Genomic DNA, 23,867 nt, shown 5'->3' with positions numbered 1-23,867 from the left:
TCTCTTTTGCTTTTATGTTATCTTTGACTTCCCTTGTCAGCTATATAGCAACACAAATCAAATTTTCAATGGATGTAAATGTATACGGCAAATGAAGTTGATCCTTGAAAACGATGTGAAGAAATCAGACTGATTGGCATAGAGCTAGACAGGATGTGTAATAATGTGATTGGGTTGAAAGATTTGAAACGCATGGGCTGGAAGAAAAACTGTATTGAAATGAGGTCACGGACAAAGCTTCCTGAGTAGGAGAATGAATATTGAGGGTAAACAGAACAAGAAGTTTGTTGAAGAGAGTACTGACCATATCAATAATCATTTTATGGAACTGTATATTAAACTGGTGCCTCTCTAAGCTTTGGCTGTGTAAAATCCCATTTGAAGAAGGAAAAATGAGTTCTTCCTGGTGTTGCCCAATATTTATCCTTCAATATTTGCATTTAAAGAAATCTAGACTATGTAGCTGTGAGTGTTTGCTATGAGAATTTCACCATATTTTCAGAATTACTATTTTTAAGATTGTGAAAGATTCAATATAAGTGTATGTCTCTCTAAAATATGGAAATAACTTTTTAAGAACTTAATCTGGCACGAACATCAATTTCTCTAACTTCTCACCCCTCCCTGTTCTCTTGTTTTCCTGTCTCTATTCTGGCTTCCCTCTTAACCCTTCCCTTCTCCTCATCTGCCCATCACCTCCCTCTGTTTCTCCTCCTTCCCTTTCTCCCATAGTCCACTCACCTGTCCCATCAGATTCCTTTTTCAACCCTTTACCTCTTCTACCTTTCACCTCCCAGCTTTTCACCTCGTCCCACACACCCACCCACCTTTGCCCTCACCTGGTTTCACCTATCACCTACCAGCTTGTACTCCTTCCCTTCCCCCCACCTTATTCTGGTTTCTGTCCCCTTTCTTTCCAGTCCTGATGAAGAGTCTCAGTCTGAAACATTCACTAACAACAGGAATTCTGCAGATGCTGGAAATTCAAGCAACACACATCAAAGTTGCTGGTGAACGCAGCAGGCCAGGGAGCATCTGTCGGAAGAAGTGCAGTCGACGTTTCAGGCCGAGACCCTTCGTCAGGACTAACTGAAGGAAGAGTGAGTAAGGGATTTGAAAGGGGGAGGGGGAGATCCAAAATGATAGGAGAAGACAGGAGGGGGAGGGATGGAGCCAAGAGCTGGACAGGTGATAGGCAAAAGGGGATACGAGAGGATCATGGGACAGGAGGTCTGGGAAGAAAGACAAGGGGGGGGGAACCCAGAGGATGGGCAAGAGGTATATTCAGAGGGACAGAGGGAGAAAAAGGAGAGTGAGAGAAAGAATGTGTGCATAAAAATAAGTAACAGATGGGGTACGAGGGGGAGGTGGGGCCTTAGCGGAAGTTAGAGAAGTCGATGTTCATGCCATCAGGTTGGAGGCTACCCAGACGGAATATAAGGTGTTGTTCCTCCAACCTGAGTGTGGCTTCATCTTTACAGTAGAGGAGGCCGTGGATAGACATGTCAAAATGGGAATGGGATGTGGAATTAAAATGTGTGGCCACTGGGAGATCCTGCTTTCTCTGGCGGACAGAGCGTAGATGTTCAGCAAAACGGTCTCCCAGTCTGCATCGGGTCTCGCCAATATATAAAAGGCCACATCGGGAGCACCGGACACAGTATATCACCCCAGTCGACTCACAGGTGAAGTGTTGCCTCACCTGGAAGGACTGATTGGGGCCCTGAATGGTGGTAAGGGAGGAAGTGTAAGGGCATGTGTAGCACTTGTTCCGCTTACACGGATAAGTGCCAGGAGGGAGATCAGTGGGGAGGGATGGGAGGGACGAATGGACAAGGGAGTTGTGTAGGGAGCGATCCCTACGGAATGCAGAGAGATGGGGGGAGGGAAAGATGTGCTTAGTGGTGGGATCCCGTTGGAGGTGGCAGAGGTCGCTGAGGTGTGGGCGAAGGGGGGCAAACGTGAGGCCCTTACTGAGAACAGAGCGTTCTGCCTCCGACAGTTGAAGGTTGGAGGGGATGGTAAAGACCCAGCACGGATGAGAGCTGGGATCAGAGGGGGGAGGGGGGAGGCTAGGGGTGTCAGTGGAGAGGGGAGGGTTGGGGTGAGAGGAAGATGGAGCCTTTGAGGGCCCAGGAGCTAAAGAACGCTCTGTTCTCAGTAAGGGCCTCACGTTTGTCCCCCTTCACCCACACCTCAGCGAGCTTCGTGTTCGCCATGATGCGGAATTCCGCCGTCTCCGTCTCCGAGCCTACTTCTTCGGCAAGGACTCTTCCACCCCCACCAATGACCCCTTCTCCCGTCTTCAACCCTCCTCTTCTTCATGGACACCCCGCTCTGGTCTTCTGCCTGCTCTGGATCTCTTTATCGCTAATTGCCGACGGGACACCAACTGTCTCGACTTCACCGCACCTTGTCCCCATTCCAACCTCACTCCTTCGGAACGCTCTGCTCTCCACTCCCTCCGCACTAATCCTAACCTTATTATTAAACCCGCCGATAAGGGGGGTGCTGTTGTAGTCTGGCGTACTGACCTCTACCTTGCCGAGGCACAGCGACAACTCGCGGATACCTCCGCTTATTTACCCCTCGATCGTGACCCCGCTAAGGAACATCAGGCCATTGTCTCCCACACCATCACCGACTTTATCCGCTCAGGGGATCTCCCATCCACTGCTACCAATCTCATAGTTCCCACACCCCGCACTTCCCGTTTCTACCTCCTACCCAAGATCCACAAACCTGCCTGTCCTGGCCGACCTATTGTCTCAGCTTGCTCCTGCCCCACCGAACTCATTTCTGCATACCTCGACACGGTTTTATCACCCCTTATTCAATCCCTTCCGACCGATGTTCGTGACACTTCTCACGCTCTTAAACTTTTCGATGATTTTAAGTTCCCTGGCCCCCACCGCTTTATTTTCACCATGGATGTCCAGTCCTTATATACTTCCATCCCTCATCAGGAAGGTCTCAAAGCTCTACGCTTCTTTTTGGATTCCAGACCTAATCAGTTCCCCTCTACCACCACTCTGCTCCGTCAAGCGGAATTAGTCCTTACTCTTAATAATTTCTCCTTTGGCTCCTCCCACTTCCTCCAAACTAAAGGTGTAGCTATGGGCACCCGTATGGGTCCTAGCTATGCCTGCCTTTTTGTTGGGTTTGTGGAACAATCTATGTTCTGTGCCTATTCTGGTATCTGTCCCCCACTTTTCCTTCACTACATCGACGACTGCATTGGCGCTGCTTCCTGCACGCATGCAGAACTCGTTGACTTTATTAACTTTGCCTCCAACTTTCACCCTGCCCTCAAGTTTACCTGGTCCATTTCCGACACCTCCCTCCCCTTTCTAGCTCTTTCTGTCTCTGTCTCTGGAGACAGCTTATCCACTGATGTCTACTATAAGCCTACTGACTCTCACAGCTATCTGGACTATTCCTCTTCTCACCCTGTCTCTTGCAAAAATGCCATCCCCTTCTCGCAATTCCTCCGTCTCCGCCGCATCTGCTCTCAGGATGAGGCTTTTCATTCTAGGATGAGGGAGATATCTTCCTTTTTTAAAGAAAGGGGCTTCCCTTCCTCCACTATCAACTCTGCTCTTAAACGCATCTCCCCCATTTCACGTACATCTGCTCTCACTCCATCCCCCCGCCACCCCACTAGGAATAGGGTTCCCCTGGTCCTCACCTACCACCCCACCAGCCTCCGGGTCCAACATATAATTCTCTGTAACTTCCGCCACCTCCAACGGGATCCCACCACTAAGCACATCTTTCCCTCCCCCCATCTCTCTGCATTCCGCAGGGATCGCTCCCTACGCAACTCCCTTGTCCATTCGTCCCTCCCATCCCTCCCCACTGATCTCCCTCCTGGCACTTATCCGTGTAAGCGGAACAAGTGCTACACATGCCCTTACACTTCCTCCCTTACCACCATTCAGGGCCCCAAACAGTCCTTCCAGGTGAGGCAACACTTCACCTGTGAGTCGACTGGGGTGATATACTGCGTCCGGTGCACCCGATGTGGCCTTTTATATATTGGCGAGACCCGACGCAGACTGGGAGACCGCTTTGCTGAACATCTACGCTCTGTCCGCCAGAGAAAGCAGGATCTCCCAGTGGCCACACATTTTAATTCCACATCCCATTCCCATTCTGACATGTCTATCCACGGCCTCCTCTACTGTAAAGATGAAGCCACACTCAGGTTGGAGGAACAACACCTTATATTCCGTCTGGGTAGCCTCCAACCTGATGGCATGAACATCGACTTCTCTAACTTCCGCTAAGCCCCACCTCCCCCTCGTACCCCATCTGTTACTTATTTTTATGCACACATTCTTTCTCTCACTCTACTTTTTCTCCCTCTGTCCCTCTGAATATACCTCTTGCCCATCCTCTGGGTTCCCCCCCACCCTCCTTGTCTTTCTTCCCGGACCTCCTGTCCCATGATCCTCTCGTATCCCCTTTTGCCTATCACCTGTCCAGCTCTTGGCTCTATCCCTCCCCCTCCTGTCTTCACCTATCATTTTGGATCTCCCCCTCCCCCTCCAACTTTCAAATCCCTTACTCACTCTTCCTTCAGTTAGTCCTGACGAAGGGTCTCGGCCTGAAACGTCGACTGCACCTCTTCCTACAGATGCTGCCTGGCCTGCTGCGTTCACCAGCAACTTTGATGTGTGTTGCTGAAACATTCACTCTTTATTTATCTCCATCGATGCTGCCTGACCTATTGAGTTCCTTCAGCATTTTGTATGTGTTGGCAGAGATACCTATCTGAATTTATTTTGTAGGTAACACATGAAGTGTTAATGATAGTTCAAAGTTTGTTTAATCATTGTAAGATGAGTTGCTGTACACACAGCCTTTGAGGTTAGTTTGTCCCTCGGAGCTAGAGCTCTGGAGATAGGAATGTTATGTCAACAAATTAGCCCCTTGTTGGTTGTCTCTGTATTTCATTATTATCTAAAGGGAGCTGGGTATCAAAGTTGCTTTCACAACTCCTTCACCCACCCCTAATGGGATCCTGCCACCAACCACATCCTTCCCTTCTACCCCGCCTCCCCGTACTTTCTGTTTTCCACAGGGATCACTCCCTACATGACTCCCTTGTCCATTAGTTCCTCCGCACTGATCTCCCTTCTGGCACTTATCCTTGTAAGCGGAACAAATGCTACACCTCCCTCACTACCATTCAGGGCCCTAAACAGTCCTTCCAGGTGAGGCGACACTTAGAACATAAGAAATAGGAGCAGGAGTCGGCCATCTGGCCTGTTGAGCCTGCTTTGCCATTCAATAAGATCATGGCTGATTTGACAATGGATTCATCTCCACCTACCTGCCTTTTCCCCATAACCCTTAATTCCCCTACCGTGCAAAAATCTAGCCAAACTTGTCTTATTATATTTACTGAAGTAGCCTCCACTGCTTCATTGGGCAGAGAATTCCACAGATTCACCACTCTTTGGGAAAAGCAGTTCCTCCTCATCTTCATCCTAAATCTGCTTCCCTGAATCTTGAGGCTATGTCCCCTAGTTCTGGTCTCACCTACCAGTGGAAACAACTTTCCTACCTCTATCTTATCGCTTTCATAATTTTATATGTTTCTACAAGATCTCCTCTCATTCTTCTGAACACCAGCGAGTACAGCCCCAGGTGACTCAATCTCTACTCTTAGTCTAATCCCCTCATCTCTGGAATCAACCTGGTGAACCTCCTCTGCACTGCCTCCAAAGCCAGTATATCCTTCCTCAAGAATGGAGACCAGAACTGCACACAGTACTCCAGGTGTGGCCTCACCAGTACCCTGTACAGTTGCAGCATGACCTCCCTGCTCTTGAATTCAATCCTTCTAGCAATGAAGACCAACACTCCATTTGCCTTTGATAGCCTGCTGTACCTGCAAAACAACCTTTTGTGATTCATGCACAAGCACTCCCAAGTCCCTTTAGATCAGCGGTCCCCAACCACCGGGCCGCGAAGAAGCGATATGAGTCAGCTTCACCTTTCCTAATTCCCTGTCACGGCCAATGATCAGCCATTACGCATGTGAGGTCGTAACCCGCGCATCATCCGTGTCAGGGTGGGAAGGAGATCAACTCCTCGAGCTTGTAAATGACGACGGGGGGAAAAGTATGTTTGACATAACATCTCTGTCGGCATTTTGGATCAAAGTCAAGGCTGAATATCCTGAGATAGCCACGAAAGCACTGAAAACGCTGCTTTCATTTCCAACATTTTTCTGCGAAGCGGAGTTTTCTGCAATGAATGCAACGAAAACTAAACTGCGGAATAGACTGGACATAAGGAACCCCCTTCGAGTATCGCTGTATCCCATCACCCCTCGATGGCACCGTCTTGTTGCAGGGAAACAAGCCCAGGGCTCCCACTGATTCAGCGATATTGGTCCGTTACAATGATTTTATATGTTCATACGGGGAAAATATGTGCTGTGTGTTTAATATCCAAACGTTACTTAAAATGTTATGATGCTATTGACTTATAAGTGACCGTATAACAATTAAAGCACGGAAACGGGCTATCTCGGCCCTTCTAGTCCGTGCCGAATGCTACTCTCACCTAGTCCCACCGACCTGCACTCAGCCCGTAACCCTCCATTCCTTTCCTGTCCATATACCTATCCAATTTTTCTTTAAATGATAATATCGAACCTGCCTCTACCACTTCTACTGGAAGTTCATTCAACACTTACTTCAAGCTCCCCTGTCCTCCCCTGATAATTGACTTATCACTATATTCATGCGAGGAAAATATGCGCTGTGTGTTTAATATTAAATTCGTTAGATAAACCCCTTTAGAAACGAAATTGAGTGTATTAGCCACTTACCACCTATATTCCAGTAGTGATTAACACCCACCCCGACGAACAGAATCACCAAAAAAGATTTGCTGGGGGGGGGGCGAGGTTTGCGGGGGGGGGAGCGGGAATCGGCAGGTCACGATACGCATGTGCACAGGTGCCCACGCAAGGCTTCATGGCCATTGTAGTCTTTCGGGTGAACAACGCATTTGACTGCCACTCTTGTCCGTTGGCAATCCTACCCCCACGGTCGACCGGTCCGCAAGAATATTGTCAATATTAAACCGGTCCGCAATGCAAAAAAGGTTGGGGACACCTGCTTTAGATGGCAGCATGATGCAATCTTTTTACCTTTAAATAATCTGCTCTTTCATTTTTCTTTCTAAAGTGGATGACCTCGCATTTAGCAACATTGTACTCCATCTGCCAGACCTTTGCCCACTCACTTAACCTATCTATATCTCTCTTTGTTTTTAAAATGCGTGGCTATTGGGAGATCCCACTTGTTCTGGCGGACGGAGCATAGATGCTTGGCGAAGTGGTCTCCCAATCTTTGTTGGGTCTCACCGATATACAAGAGGCCACACCAGGAGCACTGAGTACGGTATATAATCCCAACAGACTCACAGGACATTAGCAGCAGACCACTCAATTTGGTGGGGGGGGGGGAAGAGAGGGGGAGGGGGAGAAAGAGAGGAAAAAAAACAAAAAACTTTGCATAGGTCAGGGAGAAGAGTTCAAATAAGGAGTGTTTTTGCAGACTTTTGCAATCTGTGCTCTGTCATTGACTTCTGTAATGAATGTTCTCCCTCTGTTATTGGTTAACTGTAAATATAAACTTTGCATTGCATACTTTTGAGTTTCTTGAACCTGAGTAGAGTCATTTGTTTTGTGTGCAGGTACAATGGGAAAAGTTGCAGCATCACAGACTACGTTCGGAAACACACAGAATATAAATAAGTGATGACAGTGCAAACAAGTCCGCAGTCTGAGATAAGTCCATGGTAGTACAAGAAGTGCTCTGTCGTATTCTGCTACTCAGGTAGGGTTATGGTTCTGCAGGTCAGTTCAAGAATGTCGTGGTTGTAGGAAAGTAGCTGTCCTCAGCTGGGAAACTTTAATTTAAATAATTAATTTTTAAAAATTTAGTTTATTGACATACAGCATACAACAGACCCTTCCAGCTCTTCAAGCCATACCGACCATCAACCCACTGATTTGACCCCAGCCTAATCACAGGACACTTTATAATGACCAACTAACCTACTACCGGTACATTTCCAGACTGTGGTCATCTGTACTGTAAAGCGTTGTGCTAACCACTACGTGACCGTACCCCCCCCACCCCCCACCCCCCACAAATTTGGAAAGATAATCTGCATTGCAAACGGTGATTAAGAATTTTACTGGATTGTCATTCAAATCCCACCTGGTTCACCAGTATTTTTCAGACAGGATGTTTGCCATCTGGAATCGACTGGCCTGAATGCAGATTATATGGTTTATTTTGATTCCCTTCGGTATTGGCAAGGTCAGGAGTAGTTGGAGGCAGACACTGAGATTGTCACGTCGGGTGTTTCACATGGATATATCATGAATTGTGAGTTTTAGGATTCTATAAATACTTCAAGTGTTCCTGACAACCAATTTAGCAGGAGGTGCTCTGCACCCAAGCGGTTTATCACATGGAAGTGGTTTTACTGAACAGTTCAAAAACTCTACTTGGTTTAGGTTAACATACAAAGTGCTGGAGGAACTCAGCAGGTCAGGCAGTATCTATGGCAGAGAATAAGTAGTTGAACTTTTGGTCTGCAACCCTTCATTAGGACTCCTTAACCTGAGTCCCGATGAAGGGTCTTGTCTTGCAATGTCGATTGTTTATTCCCCTCCATAGATGCTGCCTGACCTGCTGAGTCCTTCCAGCACTTTGTGTGTGTTGCTCTGGATTTCCGGCACCTGCAGAATCTCTTGTTTTAAACTATAAGACATAGGAGCAGAACCAGGCCATTTTGCCCCTGAGTTTGCTCCACCATTTGATCATGGCTGACCCATTTCCCTCTCAACCCCAATCTCTGTCGCCTTCCCATAACCTTTCATGCCATGACTTGTCAAGAATCTATCAACCTCTGCTATAAATACACCGAAAGACTTGGCTTCCATAGCTGCCTGTGACAATGAATTCTTCATCCTCTGGCTGAAGAAATTCCTCTTCATCTCCATTCTAAATGGACATCCCTCTACTCCCCCACTATAGAAAACATCCTCTCCATATCCACTCTATCTCGGCCTTTCAATATTTGATAGGTTTCAATGAGATCTCCCCTCATTCTTCTTGAGGTTAACTCTATCTCTTTCCATCATCATTCCTGGGTGTCACTATTTCAGAGGACCTGTCCTGGACCCATTATATAAATATTACTGTGAAGAAAGCACAACAGTATCTCTACTTCCTCAGGAGTCTGCGGAGATTTGGCATGTCATCAAAAACCTTGGCAACCTTCTATAGATGTGAGGTAGAACATGTGCTGACTGGCTGCCTTATGGCCTGGTATGGAAACACCAATGCCTTTGAGTGGAAAATCCTACAGAAAATAGGATTTGGCCCAGTACATCACGGGTAAAACCCTCCCAACCATTGAGCACATCTACATGAAACCTTGCTGTAGAAAAGCAGCATCCATCATCAAAGATCTTCACCACCCAGGCCATGCTCTTTTCTCGCTGCTGCCATCAGGTAGATGGTACAGGTGCCTCAGGACTCACATCACCAGGTTCAAGAACAGTTACTGCACCTCAACGCACAGACTCGTGAACAAAAGGGGATAACTACACTCATAAACAAGAGAAAATCTGCAGATGCTGGAAATCCAATCAACACACACAAAATGCTGGAGGAACTCAGCAGGCCAGGCAGCATCTATGGGGAAAAAAGCTGATGGAGAATGGTGAACGGGTACAGTACCGGAAATTCAAGAAGTCAATGTTCACGCCATTCAGTTGGAGGCTACCCAGACGGAATATAAGGTGTTGTTCCTGTCACACTCAGGTTGGAGGAGCAACATCTTGTATTCCGTATGGGTAGCCTCCAACCGGATGGCGTGAACATTGACTTCTCAAACTTCCAGTAATGCCACCCTCCTCCTCCCCCCTCCTCCACTTCTTTATTCCCCTTTCCCTTTTTCCTCTCTCACCTTATTTCCTTGCCTGCCCAACACCTCCCTCTGGTGCTCTCTCTCTCCCTCCCCCTTTTCTTTCTTCCATGGCCTCCTGTCCTCTTCTCTCAGACTCCCCCTTCTCCAGCCATGTATCCCCTTCACCAATCAACTTCCAAACTCTTTACTTCATCCCTCCACCCCTCCTAGTTTCACCAATCACCTTCTGTTTCTTCCTCCCCTCCCTTCTCCCTTAGAATGCTAACATTGCATTTGCCTTCCTCACCACGGACTCCAACTGCAAGTTAACCTTTAGGGTGTTCTGTACAAGGACTCCCAAGACCCTTTGCATCTCAGATTTTTGGATTTTCTCCCGGGTTAGAAAATAGTCTGCACATTTATTTCTACTGCCAAAGCGTATGACTGTACATTTTCCAACATTGTATTTCATTTACCACTTTCTTGCCCATCCTCCTAATCTGCCTAAGTCCTTCTGCATCCTACCTGTTTCCTCAACACTACCTGCCCCTCCACCAATCTTTGTTTCATCTGCAAACTTGACAACAAAGCCATCTATTCCATCATCTAAATCATTTATATACAGCATAAAAGGTAGTAGTACCAACATCGACCCCTGCGGAAACCACTAGTCACTGATAGCCACCCAGAAAAGGATCCTTTTATTCCCACTCGCTGCCTCCTACCAATCAGCCAATATTCTAACCATGTTAGCAACTTTCCTGTAATGCCATGGGCTCTTAACTTGGTAAGCAGCCTCATGTGTCACACCTTGTCAAAGGCCTTCTGAAAGTCCAAATATACAACATCCGCTGCATCCCCTTTATCTATCCAACTTGTAATCTCCTCAAAGAATTCCAACAGGGTTGTCAGGCAGGATTTTCCCTGAAGGAAACCATGCTGACTTTATTCTATCTTGTCCTGTGTCACCAAGTACTCCATCACCTCATCCTTAATAATTGACTCCAACACCCTCCCAGCCACTGAGGTCAGTCTAAATGGTCTATAAATTTCTTTCAGCTGCCTTTCTCCTTTCTTAGAGAGTGGAGTGATATTTGCAATTTTCCAGTCCTCTGGCACCATGCCAGTTGAATGATTTTTGAAAGATCATTTCTAATGTCCCCACAATCTATATTGCTACCTCTTTCAGAACCCTAGGGTGCAGTTCATCTGGTCTGGGTGACTTATGTACCTTTAGGTCTTTCAGCTTTTTGAGCACCTTCTCCCTTGTGTTAGTAACTGCATTCACTTCTCTTCCTTCACACCCTTCAACATCTGCCACACTGCTAGTGTCTTCCACAGTGCAGACTGATGCAAAATACTCATTTAGTTCATCTGCCATCTCCTTGTCCCCCGTTATTATTTCTCTGGCCTCATTTTCTAGCGGTCCCATATCCACTCTCATTTCTCTTTTATTTTTTTTACATACTTGAAAAAGCTTTTACTATCCACTTTAATATTATTTGCTAGCTTGCTTTCATATTTCATCTTTTCCCTTCTAATGATTCTTTTCGTTGCTCCCTGTAGGTCTTTAAAACCTTCCCAATCCTCTATCTTCCTGCCAATTTTTGTTTTGTATGCCTTCTCTTTGCTTTTACATTAGCTATGACTTCCCTTGTCAGCCGCAGTTGTACTATTTTGCGATTTCAATGTTTCTTCGTTTTTTGGAATATATCTATCCTGCACCTTCCTCAGTTTCCCAGAAACTCATGCCATTGTTGGTCTGTTGTCATCTCTGCCAGCATCTCCTTCCAGTTTACTTTGGTCAACTCCTCTTTCGTACTCCAGTGAAATACTGCTACATCAGACTTTACTTTCTCCCTATCAAATTTCAAGTTGAACTCAATCATATTGTGATTACTGCCTCCTTTGGGTTCCTTTACCTTAAGCTCCCTAATTGCTTCCGGTTCAATATGTAACACCCAATCCAGTATAGCTGATCCCCTAGTAGGCTCAACAACAAGGTGATCTAAAAAGCTATCTCATAGGCATTCAACAAATTCACTCTCTTGAGATCCATTACCAACCTGATTTTCCCAATTGACCTGCATGTTAAAATCTCCCATGACTACAATAACATTGCCCTTTTGACTCACCTTTTCTATTTCCTGTTGTAACCTGTGGTCCACCTCCCAGCTACTGTTGGGAGGCCTGTATATAACTGACATCAGGGTCCTTGTACCCTTGCAGTTTCTTAACTCAACCCACAAGGATTCAACATCTTCCGATCCTATGTCACATCTTTCTACTGATTTGATGCTATTCTTTACCAGCAGAGCCACACCACCCCCTCTGCCTTCCTTCCTCTCCCTCTGATACAACGTGTAACCTTGGACATTCATCTCCCAACTACAACCATCCTTCAGCCATGATTCAGTGATGGCCACAACATTGTACCCGACAATCAGTACAAGTGCAATTATATCATTTACCTTATTTCTTATCCTCTTTGCATTGAGATATAACATTTTGAGTACTGTATTTGCTACCCTTTTTGTTTCTGCATCCCTAATGCACTGATACTCACCCTGCTGGCTGCAATTTTGACCTATCACCTGCCTGCCCTTCCTGACAGTCTGACTGTACGCTAACTTTGCTTTTTTTTACCATCCGTCCTATCCTGAGTCCCTTCACTCTGATTCCCACCCACCTGCCAAATTATTTAAACCCTCCTCAACAGCTCTAACAAACCTGCCCACAAGAATATTGGTCCCCCTTGGGTTCAGGTGCAACCTGTCCCATTGGAACAGGTCATACCTCCCCCAGAAGAGATCCCAATGATCCAAGAACCTGAAGCCCTGCTCCCTGCACCAGCTTCTCAGCCACACATTTATCTGCCAGATCATCCTGTTTCTACCCTCACTGGCAGGTGGCACAGGCAGCAATCCAGAAATTACTATAAATTCATATTTGCGTTTGCAAAGTTTGTTGTTCATTGATCCTGTTTACAATTACTGTTCTATAGATTTGCTGATATGCCCACAGGAGAAAAGAGTCTCAGGGTTGTATGTGGTGACGTGTATGTTCTCTGATAATTTTACTTTGAGCTTTGAACTTTGAAAGTTTGTAATTTATGCCTCCTCCATCAGCTGCTCTCTCACTTGCCCTTCTTTTCTCAGCTCCCAGAACCAAGGTGTAGGCTCCTTTGACCTTGCTTTGTTTACCCACATTCAACAAATGGGGTGTGAGGGAGACTGAGCCCAAGGTCTTGGTATGGCACACTCTGAGTTTTCCATTAAAAATGGTCAGAATGCCTCTACTGAACATTGTGTCAAACTAAACTAATTGATCCATCCAACTCTCAACAATGAGGTTTAAGATTTTAGAACAGAGAACATGAAAGGTTGAGAGAGCTAGGGCTTTTCTCTTTGGAGCAATGGAGGATGAGAGGTGACTTGATAGAGGTGTACAAGTTGTTAAGGGGCAAAGCCAGAGACTTTTTCCCCAGGTGGAAGTGATTGAAGGGGGATGCCAGAGGTAGTTTTTTTTTTGCGAGTGTCTGGAATCTACTGTTGGGGTAGTGGTAGATACAGTAGGGACATCTAAGAGACCGTTTAAAATAGGCACATGGATGATAGGAAATTGGAAGGCTGAGCAGGTGGGAAGAGTTAGTTTGAGCTTGGAGTAGGTTAAAAGGTCAGCACAACATAGTGGGCTGAAGGGCCTGTCCTGTTTCATATTCTAGCACAGTAGAGTACAAACCAATACCTTTGACTCATGACGTCTGTGCCAAGCATGATGCCGAATAAAACTAATTGACCATCCTCCATCTCTAGAATCCAAATGGACAATTTTAACTGTCTTTCAAGCAATCTAGAACAGGGGTTTCTAACCTGGGGTCGACAGATCCATTGCTTAATGGTATGGGTCTGTGGCATTTTAAAAAGAAACACCTGCTGCAGACAGAATAACCAGGGTGGGAACGGCCCTTGATGATCTTGCATGCTTTCTGAGGTGCAGACGTAGTTGGTGGAGGAGAGGCTGGTTTGAGTGATGGACTGGGCTGTACTCACACCACTCTGTAGTTTCTTGCGGTCTTGGGCGGAGCAGTTGCTGTACCAAGTTGTGATACATCCTTGTCACACATTAAAGTGTGTTGGTCCCTTATTATTCCAGTACCAATATGCTGTGTACTCTTTGTGGAAAGTAATGGTCTTGCATGAGGTCTTTGTTTTATTTGCTCTTCCTTGCAGTGACCAGATCTGATGCAGCATCTGATGTGGAAGGTCTCATCATGGGGAGTCATGATGGAGATCCTGTTGCCAACCTTCTTGAGCTTTTCACTTGTCACCATCTGGTTGCCAGTGGTTGCACAGAACGGACTCACCTGTGCTCTGAACATCGAGACTTCTGCATTTGAGCCTCCAGCTGACAACCTGGATGGAAAGGACAAGGAAGGAAATATGAGATTAGACACAGAGCGGAGAACTTTGACCTGGGCAGTGCACTTAACGCTTGGAAATGATTCTGGTAGAAGTGAGGCGCAGTCACTGGATCAGCTTGCAGACAAGCTTGCAGAGTTTACGGGCCTTGAGAACAGGGGGCAGATTGGGGAACTGGCTGGCCACTACCTTTTTGCTCTCCCATCACATCAACGTAACCATGGTGACCTGGAGGAGGAGACTGAGAGAATCAGGAAGTCCATTGATGCTTTGCTTGCCCAACATGACAGTGTGAGGTGGCATTCTGAGCAAAAGCTGCTGAAACGTTCCAAGCGGAGCCTGCACTTCAGTGACCCAAAGTACCCATTCCAGTGGCACTTGGTACGTAATTCTCCCTCTGTTGGTTCATGACAATTCCGGGAGACTCGCTGCACCCTCAGCTGCTTTGCCTTGGCTTTTCTATCACCTTCTTTTCTTCTAATTCAGATGTTTGGGATTCTCAGCATTTTAGGACATAAAACATTATGATACAGGCCCTTTGGCCCCTGATGTTGTACCGATATTTTAACCCACCCTAAGATCAGTCTAACCCCTCCCTCCTCCACAGCTCTCCATTTTTCTTTTATTCATGTGCCTACCTAAGAGTCTCTTAAATGTCTCCTCATGTATCTGCCTCTACCAGAGCGTTCTACACACCCAACACTCTGTGTAATTAAAAGAAAACCTACCCGTGACGTTCTCTCTTTCCTCCAATCATCTTAAAATTATGCCCTCTCTTATTAGCCATGTTCGCCCTGGGGAAAAGTCTCTAGCTACCCATTTGATCTATGCCTCTAAACATCATCTACACCAGGGGTCCCCAACCTTTTTTGTACTGCGGACCGGTTTAATACTGACAATATTCTTGCTGACGCGGGGGGTGGTGTTCAAGTAGGGTTAAACTCACCTCAACATGTCTTTTACAGTTAGGGTTGCCAACTTTCTCACTCCCATATAAGGGACAAAAGTAGCAGTCAAATCCCGGGACACTTTACCCCAGGAAAGACTACCATGACCATGAAGCCTTGCGCGGGCACCTGTGTGCGCATGTGATGTGTGCATATGCGTACGTGCTGATTTTTTTTCCCCCCACAAATCGGTTTTGCCTTCATCTTCCCGACTATGCATACATTATTTCTACTTTATATAGGCTGTCTATTTATCATATTCCTGCTTTTACTATATATTACAGTTACTTATTTTCAGTTTTATGTGTTATTTGGTATGATTTGTTTGGTTATTTTTTGAGTCTAGGAATGCTCAAAAAATTTTTCCCATATAAATTAATGGTAATTGCTTCTTCGCTTCACGCCATTTCGGCACGAAAGGTTTCATAGGAATGCTCTACCTTAGTGGGGGAAATACGGGACAAACCAATTTAGTCCAATATACGGGATGTCCTGGCAAATACGGGACAGTTGGCAACCCTATGTTCAGGTTTAACAGTGTGTGACAGGGAATGAGGAAAAGTGCAGCTGACTCATATCGTTTCCTCACGGTCCGGTAGCACATGCTGTGCGGCCCGGTGGTTGGGGACTGCTGGTTTATCTACACTTCTGTCAAGTCACCCCACATCCTCCTTTACTCCAATGCGAAAAGCCCTCGCTCGCTGAACCTATCCTCTCCATTTGATCTTCCAGCTGACAACCTGGACAGAAAGGACAAGGGTTATAAGACATGCTGTCTAATCCTAGCAGCATTCTGGTAAATCTCCTCTGCACCCTCTTTAAAACTCCTACATCTTTCCCATAATGCAGCAACCTGATCTGAATACTGTACTGCTTTTATATTTTACTTTTTAAATTACCTTTCTGTGCTCTCTTGGTTATGGAACATAGAGCAGTACACACATAAGACCTTAAGGCTAGGAGCAGAATTAGGCCATTCAGCCCATCGAGTCTGCTCCACCATTCCATCATGGCTGATGCCGATCCCACTCAACTCCATACACCTGCCTTCTTGCCATATCCTTTGACGCCCTGACCGATCAACTTGCACTTTAAGTATACCCATGGACTTGACCTCCACCACAGTCTGTGGCAGAGCATTCCACAGATTCACCACTCTTTGGCTAATATAATTCCTCCTTATCTCTGTTCTAAAGGGTCACCCCTCAATTTTGAGCCTGTGCCCTCTAGGTCTGGATACCCCCACCATAGGAATCATCCTCTCAACATTATCTCCATATCCACCCTATCTAGTCCTTTCAACGTTCAGTAGGTTTCAATGAGACCCCCCTGCATTCTTCTAAATTCCAGTGAGTACAGGCCCAAAGCTGCCAAACGCTCCTCATATTAACCCCTTCATTCCCGGAATCATCTTCGTGAATCTCCTCTGGACTCTCTCCAGTGACCACACATCCTTTCTGAGATTGGAGCGCAAAACTGTGGACAATACTCCCAAGTGTGGCCTGACTGGTGTCTTATAAAGCCTCAGCATTATCTCCTTGCTTTTATATTCTATTCCCCTTGAAATAAATGCCAACATTGCATTTGCTGCCTATACCACAGACTCAACCTGTGAATTAACCTTCTGAGAACCTTGCACGAGGACTCTCAAGTCCCTCTGCACCTCTTATGTTTGAATGTTCTCCTATTTAGATAATAGTCCGCACTATTGTTCCTTTTACCAAAATGTATTATCATACATTTCCCAACACAGGAACAGACCTGGAAGAAGTGGATGTCACTTACTTGGATTTTCAGAAGGCATTTGATAAGGTGCCTCACATGAGGCTGCTTAACAAGATTAAAGTCCTATGGTGTTACAGAAAAGATACTGACATCGATAGAGGAATGGCTGACAGGCAGGAGGCAGTGAGTGGGAATGAAGGGGGCCTTTTCTGGTTCACTGCCAGTGACTAGTGGTGTTCCACAGGGGTCAGTATTGGGACTGCTACTTTTCATATTGTTTGTCAATGATCTGGATAATGGAATTAATGGCTTTGTGGCAAAGTTTGCAGATGATACGAAGATAGATGGAGGGGTAGGTAGTGCTGAGGAAGCAATGTGATTGCAGCAGAAGAATGGGCAAAAAGGTAGCTGATGGAATACAGTGTTGGGAAATGTATGGTAATGCATTTGGTAAAAGGAACAATAGTGCGGATTATTATCCAAATGGGGAGAAGGTACTGTGGTCTTATAGACCTTTTCATTCCGCAAAGTTGTGCAGAATTAATGAAACACCTAACTAAACCCTTCTGCCAACACAATGTCCATCCTGCTCCCTCCATTAGTGAGTAAATAAACCTCACCTGCTCACCCATGGGTTTCCCATCCCTGATCAGTTCTGTGTTTCCTAACATTCCTCTGGCAAAAAGTGTTCCTTTTGCAGGGAGGATCCATCCCTCTCCAAATTAAAGTGCAGCCTCTTTGGACACACATTTGAAGAATTAAAGCGAAAAACTAGAGCACCTTTCAGAACATCCCAAAGTGCGCCAGGGCCGAAAGTGCTTAAAATACACCAATGACTTGGCCTCCAAATCTGTCTGTGGCAATGAATTCTACAGATTCACTACCCTCTGGTGAAAGAAATCCTCCTCATCTCCGTTCTAAATGGACATTCTTCTATTCTGAGGCTTTGCCCACTGGTCCTAGACTCTTCCACTATTGGAAACATCACCTTCACGTCTACTCTATCTGAACCGTTCAATATTCCACCAGGTTTCCATGAGATCCCTCCTCATTCTTCTGAACTACAAACCCAGAGCTTGAAACACGTCTCTTGCATTAACCCTTTCATTCCCAGAATCATTCTCATCAACCTAGAAGTGGAAACACATTTTCTTTGATACTTTGTCAAAACCTTGCAACCCTCCCTGCAATAGTCAGGGTGTCAAAAGTTATGTGGGGGGGGGAAGCAGGAGAATGGAGTTGAAATGGAAAATCAATCGTATGGTGCAATTGACACAATGGGCTGCATGGCTTAAATCTGCTCCTTATGCTATACTGAACTCCAAAAGCTCACTTCTGAACTTCTCAAAAAAGGGTCAAAATACGCTGCAAGCAGAGTTCCAGATGGTGTGGTGTGATAATGTCATCTTTTAGTTATAGAAACACAGAACATAGAAAACCCACAGCACAATACAGGCCCTTCGGCCCACAAAGCTGTGCTGAACATGTCCTTACCTGAGAAATTACCTAGGGTTACCCATAGCCCTCTATTTTTCTAAGCTCCACGTAGCCATCCAGGAGTCTCTTAAAAGACCCTATCATATCCGCCTCCACCACCGTCGTCGGCAGCCCATTCCATGCACTCACCACTCTCTGCGTAAAAAAACTTACCCTTGACATCTCCTCTGTACCTACTTCCAAGCATCTTAAAACTATGCCCTCTCGTGCTAGCCATTTCAGCCCTGGGAAAAAGCCTCTGACTATCCACACGATCAATGCCTCTCATCATCTTATACAACTCTATCAGGTCACCTCTCACCCTCCGTCGCTCCAAAGAGAAAAGGCCGAGTTCACTCAACCTATTCTCATAAGGCATGCTCCCCAATCCAGGCAACATCCTTGTAAATCTCCTCTGCACCATTTCTATAGTTTCCACATCCTTCCTGTAGTGAGTTGACCAGAACTGAGCACAGTACTCCCAAGTGGAGTCTAACCAGGGTCCTATACAGCTGTAACATTACCTCTCGGCTCCTAAACTCAATCCCATGGTTGATGAAGGCCAATGCACCATATGCCTTCTTAACCACACAGTCAACCTGTGCAGCAGCTTTGAGTCTCCTATGGACTCGAACCCCAAGATCCCTCTGATCCTCCACACTGCCAAGAGTCTTACCATTAATACTATATTCTGTCATCATATTTGACCTACTAAAATGAACCACTTCACACTTATCTGGGTTGAACTCCATCTGCCACTTGTCAGCCTGTTTTTTTGCATCCTATCAATGTCCTGCTGTAACCTCTGACAGCCCTCCACACTATCCACAACACCCCCAACCTTTGTGTCATCAGCAAACTTACTAACCCATCCCTCCACTTCCTCATCCAGGTCATTTATAAAAATCACAAAGAGGAGGGGTCCCAGAACAGATCCCTGAGGCACACCACTGGTCACTGACCTCCATGCAGAATATGACCCATCTACAACCACTCTGTCTTCTGTGAGCAAGCCAGTTCTGGATCCAATCCCATGCCTCCTTACTTTCTCAATAAGCCTTGCATGTGGTACCTTGTCAAATGCCTTGCTGAAATCCATATACACTACATCTACTGCTCTACCTTCATCAATGTGTTTAGTCACTTCCTCAAAAAATTCAATCAGGCTCGTAAGGCACAACCTGACTTTGACAAAGCCATGCTGACTATTCCTAATCGTATTATGCCTCTCCAAATGTTCATAAATCCTGTGTTTCAGGATCTTCTCCATCAACTTACCAAACACTGAAGTGAGACTCACTGGTCTATAATTTCCTGGGCTATCTCTACTCCCTTTCTTTAATAATGGAACAACGTCCGCAATCCTCCGATCCTCCGGAACCTCTCTCGTCCACATTGATGATGCAAGGATCATCGCCAGAGGCTCAGCAATCTCCTCCCTCGCCTCCCACAGTAGCCTGAGGTACATCTCATCCGGTCCTGGCGACTTATCCAACTTGATGCTTTCTAAAAGCTCCTGCACGTCCTCTTTCTTAATATCTACGTGCTCAAGCTTTTTGGTCCACTGTAAGTCATCCTCACAATCGCCAAGATCCTCTTCCGTAGTGAATACTGAAGCAAAGTACTCATTAAGTACCTCTGCTATCTCCTCCGGTTCCATACACACTTTTCCACTGTCACACTTGATTGGTCCTATTCTCTGACGTCTTATCCTCTTGCTCTTCACATACTTGTAGAATGCCTTGGGGTTTTCCTTAATCCTATCTGCCAAGGCCTTCTCATGGCCCCTTCTGGCTCTCCTAATTTCCTTCTTAAGCTCTTTCCTGCTAGCCTTATAATCGTCTAGATCTCTATCATTACCTTTTTTTTTAACCTTTCGTAAGCTCTTCTTTTCTTCTTGACTAGATTTACAACAGCCTTTGTACACCACGGTTCCTGTACCCTACCATCCTTTCCTTGTCTCATTGGAACGTATTTACGCAGAACCCCACGCAAGTATCCCCTGAACACTTGCCACATTTCTTCTGCATATTTCGCTGACAACATCTGTTTCCAGTTTATGCTTCCAAGTTCCTGCCTGATAGCCTCATATTTCCCCTTACTCCAATTAAACGATTCCCTAACTTGTCTGTTCCTATCCCTCTCCAATGCTACAGTAAAGGAGATAGAATTGTGATCACTATCTCCAAATGCTCTCCCACTGAGAGATCTGACACCTGACCAGGTTCATTTCCCAATACCAGATCAAGTACTGCCTCTCCTCTTGTAGGCTTATCTACATATTGTATCAGGAAACCTTCCTGAACACACCTAACAAACTCCACCCCATCTAAACCCCTCACTCTAGGGAAATGCCAATCGATATTTGGGAAATTAGAATCTCCCACCACGACAACCCTGTTATTATTACACCTTTCCAGAATCTGTTTCCCACTCTGCTCCTTGATGTCCCTGTTACTATTGGGTGGTCTATATATTAAAAAAAACACCCAGTAGAGTTATTGACCCCTTCCTGTTCCTAACTTCCACCCACAGAGACTCTGTAGACAATCCCTCCATGTCTTCCTCCTTTTCTGCGATTGTGACACTATCTCTGATCAACAGTGCCATGCCCCCACCTCTTTGGCCTTCTCCCCTGTCCTTTCTGAAACATCTGAAGCCTGGCACTCTAAGTAACCATTCCTGCCCCTGAGCCATCCAAGTCTCTGTAATGACCACAACATCATAGCTCCAAGTACTGATCCACGCTCTAAGCTCATCCGCTTTGTTCATAATGCTCCTTGCATTAAAATAGACACATCTCAAACCGTCCATGTGAATGTGTCCCTTCTCTATCACCCCTGCCTATCCTCCCTCTCGGACTGTCTCCATTTGTGAACCAACTGCCTCTTCCTCCGTCTCTTCAGTTTGGTTCCCACCCCCCAACAATTCCAGTTTAAATTCTCCCCAGTAGCCTTAGCAAACCTCCCCATCAGGATATTGGTTCTCCTCGGATTCAAGTGCACCCCGTCCTTTTCGTACAGGTCACGCTTGCCCCAAAAGAGGTCCCAATGATCCAGAAATCTGAATCCCTGCCCCCTGCTCCAATCCCTCAGCCACGCATTTATCCTCCACCTCACTCTATTCCTATACTCACTGTCACGTGGCACAGGCAGTAATCCTGAGATTACTACCTTTGCGGTCCTGTTTCTCAACTTCCTTCTTAACTCCCTGTAGTCTTTTTTCAGGACCTTCTCCCATTTCCTACCTATGTCGTTGGTACCAATATGTACCATAACCTCAGGCTGTTCTCCTTCCCATTTCAAGATATCATGGACGTGATCAAAAACATCCCGGACCCTGGGACCTGGGAGGCACATCCACGTTTCTTTCCTGCAACCACAGAATTGCCTGTCTGACCCCCTAACTATAGAGTCCCCTATCACTGCTGCCATCCTCTTCCTTTCCCTACCCTTCCGAGCCACAGGGTCAGACTCTGCGCCAGGAGCGTAGCCACTGTTGCTTCCCCCAGGTAGGCCGTCCTCCCACAACAGTATTCAATCAGGAGTACTTATTGTTCAGGGGTACAGCCATAGGGGTGCTCTCTAGTGTCTGACTCCTGCCCTTCCCTCTCCTGACTCTTACCCACCTATCTGTCTCTTGAGGCCCCGTGTGACTACCTGCCTATAGCTCCTCTTCCTCACTCTCCCTGACCAGACAAAGCTCATCGAGCTACTTCTCCAGTTCCCTAACACGGTCCCTAAGGAGCTGCAGTTCAACGCACCTGGCGCAGATGTGGCCATCCGGGAGGCTGGGAGACTCCTGGATCTCCCACATCCGACACTGAGAACAGAAACCTGGCCTCTCACACATTCTTCCTGTCTGTATTCTACTCAGGCAACCTACCTCACCTCGACCCGTTAACACCGAAGCCCCATTGAGCCAAAGCACTTCTTACTCTGTCTCCCTCTACTGTCGCCCGCTCTACAAGGCTGTCTCCTTTTAAACTCTTCTCGCTGTTGTCACTAGCTGACGTCCACGCGCTTGCGCAGTCATGCCCCAATAAAACCACTGAAGAAATAACCGCCTCCCTTTAAACTCTTCTTGCTGTTGTCACTGGCTGACATCCACGCACTTGCGCAGTCGTGCCCCGATCAAACTGCTGAAGAAATATTATTTATTTATTTCAAGATACAGCATGGAACGGCAAATAGAATCTTTTAACGCAGCAACCCACCTATTTAATCCTAGTCTAATCACGGGACAATTTACAATGACCAATTAACCTACTAACCAGTACGTCTTTGGACTGTGGGAGGAAACTGGAGCACGAAGGGAAAGCCCACGTGGTCATAGGGAGAATGTACAAACTCCTTACAGATGGCATCAGAATTCTGAACTTTGAGCTGTAATAGCATTGTGCTAACTGCTACACTACTGTGGCACCCCTAAAACCTATTTGCCAATCTTTCCTGAAGTTCTGCAGAAGTGGAGTGAGAGGATGGGATGGGATGATAGTGTGTTGAGGAGATGCGAAAACCCAGTATCCTACTCCGAACAGCTCAATACTGACACTATGTGGCAGACACAGGAAATGTTTCATCCCTCCCTTTAATGCAGACAAAAAACTCCTTCAGTAGATTACTGTAAAAATGTTAATTGTTGGGATGTGCTAATAATGCCACCATTTATAGGGCCTGTTCAGCACCATCAAGTGTTGTGGTAGCAGCAGGTCCTCCCCTATCCTGGCCAGGTAGATATTTCAGGATGTCGGTGGCACAGTAGCTTAGCAGTTAGTGCAATGGCTTACCTTGCCGGTGATCACTGATCAGGGTTCAATTCCTGCAGCTGTCTGTAAGCAGTTTGTATGTTTGGCCCATGAAAGCGTGGGTCTCCTCCATGTGCTCCAGTTTCCTCCCACATTCCAAAGATCTGTGGGTTAGAGTTAGTAAGCTATGGGCATGCTACGTTGGTGCAGGAGGCATGGTGACACTTGCAGGCTGCCCCCAGCACACTGATGTCATTGATATAAATGACATGTTTGGCTGTATGTTTCAATGTACGGTACTGTGCAAAGGCCACAAAAAAAACAAATTTCGTGACACAAGTGATGATAAACCTGATGCTGATATGGGTCTCTATTGTGGACTGAGAATGGGAAGGGGGCAGGGAGAGGTGAATCGTGGTTAGGAAAAGGGGAAGAGAGGGAAGGGAGTGGGAAGCACCAGAGAGACATTCTGTAAAGATCAATAAACCAATTGTTTGGATCAAATGGCCTTGCCTGGTTTCAGGGTGGGGTGTGTCTGCACTTGCACCACCACCCCAACTCCTGGCACTCCTTCTCTACCACCTGCCCCACACCCTTCCT

The 23,867-nt window shown here is 46.2% G+C and overlaps 1 protein-coding gene across 7 annotated transcripts in view; it reads left to right on the top strand.

The window, feature by feature from the left end:
- LOC134341013 (proprotein convertase subtilisin/kexin type 7-like) overlaps nucleotides 1-23,867 on the top strand; it is a 323,082-nt gene that overhangs the window by 23,277 nt on the left and 275,938 nt on the right. For 5 of the 7 annotated variants that reach the window (XM_063038711.1, XM_063038710.1, XM_063038712.1 and 2 more), the window contains 2 exons: nucleotides 7,720-7,862; nucleotides 14,184-14,753. In XM_063038711.1, the coding sequence (XP_062894781.1) occupies nucleotides 14,196-14,753 (558 nt within the window). In that variant the 5' untranslated portion in view covers nucleotides 7,720-7,862; nucleotides 14,184-14,195. The remainder of the gene's footprint in view (nucleotides 1-7,719; nucleotides 7,863-14,183; nucleotides 14,754-23,867) is intronic. The other 2 variants (XM_063038716.1, XM_063038717.1) reach the window with 1 other exon arrangement.

Source organism: Mobula hypostoma, chromosome X2 (genome assembly GCF_963921235.1).
Source record: "Mobula hypostoma chromosome X2, sMobHyp1.1, whole genome shotgun sequence".
In the NCBI taxonomy this organism is placed as follows: domain Eukaryota; kingdom Metazoa; phylum Chordata; class Chondrichthyes; order Myliobatiformes; family Myliobatidae; genus Mobula; species Mobula hypostoma.
This window is presented reverse-complemented; position numbering and strand designations above follow the sequence as displayed.